Source organism: Etheostoma cragini, chromosome 24, assembly GCF_013103735.1.
Source record: "Etheostoma cragini isolate CJK2018 chromosome 24, CSU_Ecrag_1.0, whole genome shotgun sequence".
Classification (NCBI taxonomy): Eukaryota; Metazoa; Chordata; class Actinopteri; order Perciformes; family Percidae; genus Etheostoma; species Etheostoma cragini.
The window spans coordinates 7,971,797-7,982,532 of NC_048430.1; the positions used below are offsets into that span (position 1 = coordinate 7,971,797).

General features: G+C 41.5%; 1 protein-coding gene across 3 annotated transcripts in view; it reads right to left on the reverse strand.

Annotated features, from left to right (window-relative positions):
- Positions 1–7,339, reverse strand: part of LOC117939228 (gap junction gamma-1 protein-like) — an 8,823-nt gene extending 1,484 nt beyond the window's left edge. Inside the window, exons 1-5 of one of the 3 annotated variants that reach the window (XR_004655549.1) lie at positions 7,080–7,294; positions 1,892–2,165; positions 1,561–1,786; positions 755–1,435; positions 25–169 (exon numbers count right to left, since the gene is read on the reverse strand). Coding sequence is in view for 1 of the 3 variants with exons in the window: in XM_034864349.1 (XP_034720240.1) it covers positions 156–169; positions 755–1,435; positions 1,561–1,786; positions 1,892–2,131 (1,161 nt within the window). In the remaining 2 variants the exon portion in view is untranslated. Of the gene's footprint in view, positions 1–6; positions 170–754; positions 1,436–1,560; positions 1,787–1,891; positions 2,166–6,902; positions 7,037–7,078 lie in introns of those variants that run through there. The other 2 variants (XR_004655550.1, XM_034864349.1) reach the window with 2 other exon arrangements.
- Between the last annotated feature and the right edge of the window lie 3,397 nt (positions 7,340–10,736).

Genomic DNA, 10,736 nt, shown 5'->3' on the forward strand with positions numbered 1-10,736 from the left:
ACACACACACACACACACACACACACACACACACACACACACACACACACACACTGGTCTCCCTCAGTGGTCTGACTGCACTCTGATATGTGCTTCCTCCATGTGTTTAAGGCCAGTAGGAATGGAAGAACAGACGTTTGAGGCAGGAAGCACGCTCAGGCATGTATTCCTAGGAGAAGACCAGACGAAACAGAGGAATATTCAGCATGTTTGTTCACTTGAAACCTAGACTGTTTTTTAGAAGGTTCTTGAGCAACATGATGTTTTGCTGACTTCAAGTCACGCTTTAAATAAATGACAGGTAGCTATGTTTACAACAGAGTTAAAACATTTGTCAATCGACATGAAATGATCTGCAATTATTTTGACAATTGGCGGATTTAAACTGATTCGTAGTTCAGAAAATTACCTGTACAAAAAGTATTTTTATATGCTAGCAATACTTTCCTTTTGGCTGTTACACCAAAACGTTGCATACAGTTTAGAGCTATTACTGATGGTTATTTTAAATGGCGTGTTTTTCATTTTCAGTTCTATAAAAACATGGAAAGTTTGTGAGAGGCATGAATTAGTGGATGCTTTTTTTGGATTAATGCCTCTTTTACCTAAAAAGGTAGAACACCTTGGTTCAATGGTCTCAAAATGTTGTTGCAATGGAATCAATAAAGACAGTCCTGTTGCAATGTGTCTAAATAAAAACATAGAAATAGTAATTGTAACCATTTAAGGCATATTCTAGCAGCGTATTCATTACCTTTCTCGCTTGCCTCCCCCTGCTTTTCCTGGGCAAAGTTGAGGCGATTCTGCTCTGCGGCTGTCTGTGCAGCCGTGTGGACCTCGGGACTGTTGCTTCGTGAAGGGCTTTCCTCATCGACCTGGTAGGCCAGGTCCAGGTGCTGCTGAGCCAGCTTAAGGTGCCTCCTCAACCGCTCCAGCTCTTTGGACGACGGCCCCTCGTCCCCAAAACTCTCCCGCCCGGAGTCACCCATTGGCGAGTCCCTCAGGTCTCCTTTCAGTTTCTCCTTCCTGACGGTGGCGTGGTATCCGAGAGGAGCTGTGGGAATGGCACGCGAGGAGGATGGAAGGGGGGCACGTGAGCCAAGCATGGCCCGCTTGCGGAAGGTGTCGCGGATGCCACCCACGCCCAAATGGATGATTTCAAAGAGGGTGAGGAGCAGGCATAGGAAAGACACGACATACATCACCAGCAGGAAAATGGTCTTCTCCGTGGGGCGGGACACAAAGCAGTCCACGGTGTGCGGGCACGGCGAGCGAGTGCAGACGTAGGAGGGTATCACCTCAAAGCCGTAGAGGATGTACTGGCCGAAAAGGAAGCCAACCTCGAAAGAGGAGCGCCACAGCAGTTGGCACACGTAGACTTTCATCAGGCCGTCGCGCCGGATCCGCCGACGACCGTCATGCTTTTTCTCCAAGTCTTCAAAATAAAAAACACACTGGTTAGAATTTCATATAGATAGCATGATAAGGGGGTAAAACATATTGGGACAGTCTATTTAACTGCTTGCAATTGCTCTATTTCTGTTCAAATCTCCTACGTACTTTTTTCTTCTTTGTTAGGCGTGTCTTGTTCAATCTCTTCAGCTATCATGGGGTCTTCTTCTCCATTGTCCTCGGCTTCCTCGTAATCTCGAACTGCCCCGCGGCTGACGATGGGCATCCTCTTCTTGGGGCTCCGGACGGGCCGGTACTCACTGTCCTCCATGCGAGCGATCTTGTGCATGGCAAAGCCCAGGTACATAATGGTGGGTGTGGTGATCAAGATCACCTGGACAAAAGCATGAACATGTTGGGACACATCCTGCTTGATTCAACTATCCAGAGGCATAAAGTTTAAATTGTGACTGTAATTACACTGACTATTGCAGCTCACCTGAAAGATCCAGAATCGTACATGTGAGAGCGGAGCAAACGCGTCGTAGCACACGTTCTCACACCCAGGTTGCTGCGTGTTGCAGACAAATTTACTCTGTTCATCATGGTAGATGGTTTCCCCGCCGACAGCTGTCAGAACAATGCGGAAGATGATGAGCACCGTCAGCCAGATCTTCCCCACGAAGGTGGAGTGGTTGGAGATCTCATCCAGCAGACGAGTTAGGAAACTCCAACTCATGGTGCCAAGGTGACCGGGGAGCTAAATGAGCTCTGGGTGAGAGAAAAAATAAATAAAAGGACAGAAAGAACACAGATTGTAATGAGCAGTTTTGTTGACCCACCTAATGCACTGTAGCCTCTCACTGCAATCATGGGGTCTTTTGCACAAACATGTTTTCTTTTAATCTTACTGTGCAAACTAGAATGAACTGGCAAGAAAAAAGCAACTATAAGCAGCAAGTTTGATATTAAAGCTGAAGCAAGTGGTTGATTCCTCATTTAGTCAACAGATAATTGTAACAGATATAATATATAAGATATAAATATTTTAACAGATAAATATTTGCTGAGTTTTAGTTTCTGGCAATGTAAAACTCAATATCTCTAGCTTTCGGACTGTTGGTTGGGCCAAGACCAAATTATTAAATCAAGAAAACAATCCGCTTATTATTCCGTAATGAAAATGGGTCTTTTAGCAATTTACTTTGAAAGCCTTGAAGCATTACTCAAATACATATCACCTGATTAATAAAAGTGTACACATGCATTCTTTAATCACTGTGTGGTAGAGTAATACAAGTGCAAGCACTGGCATTCAAGTATTTTATGTAGACCTCAAATGCAGGGCTAAGAAATAAAAACAGCAACATGCAGGTAGATTTGGGGAAAATTATCACAATTTTTTAGCTTAGAACTGATATCACAATTCTCTGCCCCGATTTCTTTCCTCACAAAGTGTAATGTTTATTGCACACATGAACTATGACAAAACAAATTGGCAGTACCAAACACATTTGATTTTGAGAGAGCACACTGCACATCTCCACATGCCTGTAACCACAGAGGCGTCAATGAAGAGAAGGGAGAGCATTGCGGCGCTTGAGAGCGCTTTTAAAACTCAGAAGAAAAGTAGTAGTGTTTGTGATGCAGTCGGTTTGTAAAAATTAAAGAAACAAAGACAAAAAAAAAAGTTCATTAAATCATGAACAGGGACAATTAAGACCCTGATTTTATAACGATTAATCGTGCAGGCCTACATGCAGGTATCCATGTGGACACTACACAACAACCTGGGAATCAGGCCTGTTGGTCAGAGTGTACTAGTGGTAAACCCACATTCTTACAGCTCCCTGACATGCTAATCTTAATCAAACATCAAAGTGTTGGCTGGCATGTTGCAGCTAGCTGTGAGGAGACCTGCTGGGGCTTTAGACTGCAGGAATTACAATACTAAAGCAGAGCATGGGGTTAGGAATTTATTTCCTGCCACAATGTCAGTAGTTGTCCCTTTAAATTCTTTAAAGCCACAACTTGATACCTTCACATGGCCAAGTCCTTTTTCAGTTCATTTATAAAAGCATTTTGTCTTTTTTGTGGATCACTTAGCATTTACAGAAAGGTTTGAGGAGCAGTGAAAACAAAAATCTGAATTCAGACCATGTCCGACTTTGTATGGTAGCTTGTAATCTTTTGAAAATAAGATTAGGTTCTTAAAAACAAACTGAAAAGGTGGCCTTGAAATCTACTTTAGCACTGAAAATTAATGTTACACATTATACACAGCACAGCACGTTAAAAAGGTATCTAGAATCTGTTTGGTTAATTATTTGGATGGGTCTATTTCTGAACCAAACTGGCCACAAGAAAACATTTGAATGATTAACGCCATTTGAATAACACCAACACAAACAGAGCTAGACGAACTAAAGCCCTTAAGAACATTTGGATCTTGAGCCTTGGACCTACCTTCTCTACTTAAGAAAAACAAGGCGTATTAAAGCAAACAACCAGCATGTCATGACTCACTGGAACAGGACAAGGCTTTAGCTACAAGCATCTGTAGAAACGTCTCCTCATCCTCAAGCCCTCCCTTGCCAGGTTACTCATCTATTCCTTTGCGAAATCCCTTCTCCGTACTGGCTCCTTCTTGACTTGGTAAGGCTGACTTGCTTGAACCTGACCAGAAAAATATTCTACTAAAAACAGAAAACTTCATGTTAAGACTCACCAGCTACACCAAAGCTATGGAAACATGTTAGAAGTTGGTCTGTCTTGGCACGATCCAGGCAGTGAAAATTAAAAGGCCTTGAAACACTTCTCAGATCTAAATGTTCAAAAACAGAACTAAAGTTTGAAAAAGAAAAAATATTTTTTTTACTGCAGGAGTCATTATCTCCAAAGAACCGTCCTCCTGAACCTACATGTTACTGTTGAGTCTTGGTGGTGGGAATGGTTAAATGTTTGAAAAAACAGAACTTTGTGACCCTGACAGAAAGCCTGAGATGGGAACAAGCACAGCTGCGATGTGACGTCTGTTTTACCCCACCATACAATTACAAACCCCACCTAAATGACATGGGGTTTCACTAGAGCCATGTAAACCCATATCTGTGTTGGTTTCTCACAGCTACAAAGTCAGTGCTAACATTGTAAGGCCTTTGACATTCAGTGAGACAGATTGTCCCTTTAAACATCCTCTGTCCCAGTTACCAGCACCAAAACTTTGAGAGTTGCTCTTCAGCCTTCTCGGTGCTCCGAGGACCAAAAGCATCCTCTGAATCTTATGAATGCACACCAGCCTAACCACTAATGCTCATCTAATATCAGCATTATAAAAAATAAACATACTGCCAAAAGAATTTGACCTCTGAAGCAGTTCAATCTCGTTTTGGGCCATCTTATCAACCTTTAAAAACATACTTATCACCACCCTCAGTCACCTTAATACACACTTACTGGATATTACTTGCCCTTGCCAACACAAAAAGGTGAGACATGCAGCATTTGACTTGCTATCAAAACAAGGAGCCACTGCAGTCATATTCTCAAAAAAGCTCTGAATAAGAGTCAATTGTCCAGTGTCAGTACATTTGTTTACATCCATCCATGTCTTTTTATGGTTCAAGTGCTCTCATGCTATATTCTTACGGTCTGAAATCCACCGTATTAGGACTAATTTAATCTATTCAAATTTGCAAGTTTAACATGCGTATCACATGAAAGGTCCCAAACATCACAGCCTGGGTGGTAGGCTATGTATTCCTTTGTTTGTGTGTCTGCTAAGAACTAAACAACTTCAGTCTATTGACTCTCAGCAGGAGAGCCAAAAAGTACCAGTCATTTCAGACTTGATTGTTAGCTGTTGTTCAGTGTGATATGAAGTCCGTGCAGCAGGTGTTACTGCCCGGAAGATGAGTTTAGCGACTGCTGAGGGCCAATGAAAGGTTTCCAGAGGTGCAGGGCTAACGGAAAAGGTTTAACACCCCTCCCTCCTCCCACAGTAGACACGCTAAATCAGTGGTGTAGTCTGCGTGATGCGCAGGTTTACACAGTATACTCACTAACAAATCTCCAGGGTTTACACACCTAAAAATATGCTATGATAAGCAACATAGTTTTCCTCAGATATTTGTATTCATAAATGCAGGGTTGGGTAATATGACCGCAAACTTAACACTGCAGAACATGCAGAGAGACTTAGGTCCCTGATATGAATGCCCTGTTGCTGCTATATATTCTAGGATACATTCGATATATTTTGAATGTCATCTGTTTTTCTCCTTCTTATAGGCTAAATAAAAAGGTATTCCCACCATAAATCGGTGCATAAAAGGGTTTCAGAATGCAAATGGAAATTAAGTATTTGACACTCAAAATAACCCTGGGGAAGGACACCCAGACCATCCATCCATCCATACCAAACAATAGGCATTAGACTACACCACTGGGCCAAATGTACTTAAACTTTTACAGCCCCCCATGTTAAACTGTTAAATGCCCTCACTGCCATCTCTCTCTAAAGACATAAAGACACAAAGGAAAACAAACATATTTGACTAAGACTCACTGGTTTCCTAGCTCAAGTAAACGCAACATTTTTTTTGCAATGCCATCCTCGCCCACAGCTAACCAAAGACAGCTTTTTAAACAGTAGCTTATTTGCTCATTTGGGTTAAACCCAGCTCAACTGATTTAATGGCTTTTCTGCTTCAGGAGTCAATGGGCTGCAGGAGGAGATGGAGGGGGTTGAAGAGTTTTTTGGGCAAAGGATCTGGACAAAGCGAAGGCGAGCGGACATTCCTGCCTAACCAAAAGCAGAGAGCTGGATTTTTAGGGTTCAGGGAGCAGACAGAGGGCACATGCAATTCCCATTCAGCCTGAGCAAGAATACAGCATCTACAAATGTCAATCACTGCTCTATGTGGTGTCACTATGATAGAAAACTGTCCTGCCTTTGCAATTCATCCAGGTGGGAGCACGAGTTTATCCATTTTATTTTCGCTTGCAAATAAGCATTACATAAGTTAAAAGAAGGGTTTAAAAAGAGGCTGAGCAGAACCGTTGGAGGCTATGAACACGCTTTGCTGAGTCAGACTAAATTGTTTTGGAAAGTGTGGCATTCCTGGAGGAAAAGAAAGTTCTGCCAAGCTCCTGTGGGGAAACTAAAATCCGGTGAACTGGAAGATGCGAGCCATCATTTCAAAGAGTCAGAGACACGAGAAGTTTGGAAAGTACAAAACCACTATTATGAGAATTAAGCTAAGAGAAAACAAAGGAAAATCCCTGCGAAGCTAAAGTTTTGTGGTGTGACTTTATTTAAGCTAGCCATTCCGCCGTGGCAGTTGTTAATCTCATATGGTGTCAAAAATAGCCCCTTTTTTGAAGTTTTATCAAACTCTATATGAATTTATGACATTCTGAATCGAACTAACTGACTTCTATAACGTGTTACATATTTCCATGTTCTCCTTTGAGGTTTAAACGGACGGAAAAAAAGACACACGACTCACCGCTCTCCGGCACGCGCACTCCAAAACTCGTTACGTGGAAGCCACAAATTGAGACTAAAAACCTGCTTGTAAAACACAGCAGCCGGACGACGAAACAACTCAACCGAGGTTTAAATCACTTGGAAAAGAGACTAAACTTGTTTTTAACAAACTTCTATTGCTGCCGAAACACTCACCTTCTGCACGGCTTCTCTCCTCGGTGCTAATTGCTCGACCAGGTTTTCCTAATTAGCGCGCGCTCTCATCGGCGTCTGCGTGCGTCCGAGTCCGAGGCAGTCTTTCAGTAGGAACCCATTCAGCCCGCTTTGACCCCATGTGTCGGGGTCCCGAACGAGAGGACAAAAGAAAGATCTCTGATTCCTGCAGGCTCCTGCTCTCCTCCTCCCCCCGCGCCACCTCCACGTAAATCGGCCTCATTCAAGAAGAGGAGGCCCCTCGCCTGAAACCTGAGATCCAAGACGACTACCGTTCTGCCCTCGCGACAAAGGACTATTGGAATCCTATTATACGTTTTATTATGATGCTATGCAAGTGCTAACCCAGGTCTTCATAGGGAATTTATAGCAATTAAACTCTATAGGATAATCCTTTTATTAATTAGGCCTACCATGAGGCACAGTGACGCCACTATACAACCTTTATGCTGCAAGACATTAAAGGCAAATAGTGCCTATAGGCCTACTTATTTTAGCTTATAACCACGCTCCAAAAATCTAATAAAGGCCAAATGTTGTCTAACTCAAATATTTTCAAATATATTCTATTGAGATAAATTCCTTCTAAATACAATTAAAAGTTAGTATTAGCTTCATTATACACAATCTGTGTGCACACAGTGCAGTACAGTCCTGCAATGAACATATCTTCATGGTTATAATGTTTAGTTCATTAGACTGCAATGTGTCTGTATGTGTGTGTATATGTGTATATATATATATATATACATATATATGGACAAAAAATGTACATCCTCCAAAATGATCTTGATATATAAAATGGGACTGCCCCTTTAAACACTCCCATGTCCAAAGGAACTACCTGAGAAGTTTCATGTTGTAAGAAACTGTTTACATTCTGGATTTTTTAAATACATTTTTTATTCTAAAAAGTACAGAGCACCAACACCATAATCTAATCCTTTCCCTTTCTGCTGAGGACCCCGTGCTGTCCACCGGCCCCGTTTGGCAGCCCACCGGCCTGACGGAGCACTGCGTGACTGCAGCCTTCAGACAAGGAGGCCCACCATCCAAGAATTTAGTTGACTGCAGCGTTCAGCAAAACAACAGATTTCTTGCTGTCATGCACAGTGCAGCTGTAGTGCTCCTGATTTACCAGAGGACCTGAAATGTTCGGAGCAAGGCTGTGGGAAGTCGAATCAGGCCAGATGTCTGCACCCGGCCAAATCGCCGTGGCTGCAGCCCAGCTTCATCTCATACTAACCATCCTCCCTGTTTCTCAAATCTGATCTAAGTGAGGCTTGAACTCATTCACCTGCACCTTTTTTTTTATCTTCACAGACAAAAATAATTATTCTCCTGGCACCTTTGGGGAGATTTAATTTACCCTCATGGACTCCTGTGAGAACTAGCATTGTTTTCATATTGGAACCCATTGAATAGTGTTGTTGTTGAGTAAAGTTTGACAACTAGGGCCCTATATCTAAAAGCCAAAGGACAGGGATAATGCAATTTAAGCCAAAATGGAATCAGGGGTGGAGTAAGTCTCTCTTGGGTCTTTGGAATTTCTTCCTACATCCCTGCAGTGCATATATTAATTGCTTGAATGAGGGCAGGACTCACTGGGATGGAGCACTTTTGATTTTTGCCTATCTGCACAGCACTCCGCCTTTTCATATACTGAAATATACAAATGTTGTGGTTATGTTTTAGTATCATTCTAGATTGCTCATTTCCTCCCATAACATAAAACTTTGTGACATAAATCCATGGCGTGCAATCGTTACGACTCATGGATTTTTTTAAGGCTGACTTTCTGGGCTCATTAATTTGACCACATTTTAGGCCAAAAAACAAAAGGCATCCCGGCAGGAAGAATAATGCTCTGAGACATTTACAGAAAATGGACAATTAACACATGGAGAAGCGTAATAAAAAAAAAAAAATGAAATGCATGGCATAATACGGGCATGTGTTATTGAGAAAAATGGTCCCAGATGCAATATCAGATCCATAAATTAGAATTAATGATGTACAGTTTACTTCACCATTAACTCAGTTTTATGTACCTGCCCTTTTTAATGTAAACTACTTTTAGTGGAAAGAAATGGCGCTGTTAGGCACTTCTATAATCCCTGGCTTTCCCCCAAAAACAGAAAAACACTTAAATGTCATTATGAGACATAGTACTGTGTGTCAAATGCCTTCTTTTTTTTTTTTTTTAATTATCAACTTCTACAGTGACTTTGGCAAAACTAAGAGTACTTTGTGGCTTCAATTCAAACTCTTTATGTATATATTGTTGATTTTATTGCTAAATGAAATCCTAAAATCCCAACAAGGGAAGCTGTTAACGCAAGAGTTCTCGAATATGAATACAGTGGAAGAGCTGTGATGTGTCAACAGCAACCATTAGTCTTTTTCCCCAAGAGATTATAGGGATTCAAACTTCTGAGGCAACAAGAATCCACAGTGCAGCATCTTTAGGCAAGACAGCTGATCATATCAGCTCCAAATCTCCTCTTACTCTGCACCTGACCTTTTCCTACTTTTGCAGGGACAAGAAATGGAAAGAAAAAAAAAAAAAAAGAGAATAAACTGCAATATGTTCTGTTGTTTACTGTTTGAATCAGATTTATGAAGAACATTAAAACCAGGTTGCACAAGGAAGCGGGTGAGTAGTCACCAGTCATTTGTATGTAAACCTGCTCCTGCTTACTGGTTTGGGGATCGGGGGGGGGGGGGCATGTCAGCCACGTGGGCGCAATTGAAAGTGATCCAGGTCTCCGACAAGCATGTGCACGGCACATGTACAGCACCGGTGGCTAAAGAAATATTTACACTGTGAAATTGGTTAACATACCTTTACACAGCTGAGCATGGACGAAAACGAAGCTTCGCTTAGGGCGGGGTTTGGTGGTGGTGGTGGTGTTGTTGTAGTGACAAAAATAATGCAGTGTAAGCAAAAGGCCTCAAGTTTGATTCACTAATCTAACATCCCTGACTTTTTTGGAGCATTCCTTCACTGTTGCTGCTTTTAACATGAACAAAATGGGGGGATTAAGCTGAGGGAGAAGTCCAAAAAAATTGTGAATCACAAGTATCTGCGGGTTGATATTAAACCTTTGTTTTTGTCAACTGCAGCCCTGCACGGCTTCTTTTTAGACGCATTTTTACTTGCCATGCTCAGTTGAGACAATAAAAATCAAAATGGAAGTTTCTGTCACGCCGTAGAAATAAATGTGCAGACATTTTTAATTTCTGAAAAAGAAACCACACAAACGAACACATTAACTTTTATATTCAATTATGCACAATACATGAGATGTTTTTCTTCATATTCATATAAAAATAAAAGACTTTTTGCATGAACCCATACTGAAAAAGAATGCTAACTAAATAAATAAATAAAGTCATACTGGTTAATGTACAGATTCACATCGCGGTGGCTCCATACATTCAGTTATGCACACGGCTGCAGAGGTGCTGTATTACATTTTAAACTGACACATAAACTAAATAAACTGAAGGGTTTAGTTGATAATTAAATGCTACTTTTCATCTTTGCAACAGTCAGAGACTTTCTGCACCTTTGCACTTCTGGTATCCTTTTTTCAGCTCACATAACAGAGTGTAAAGACATCATAAGACCCTAATT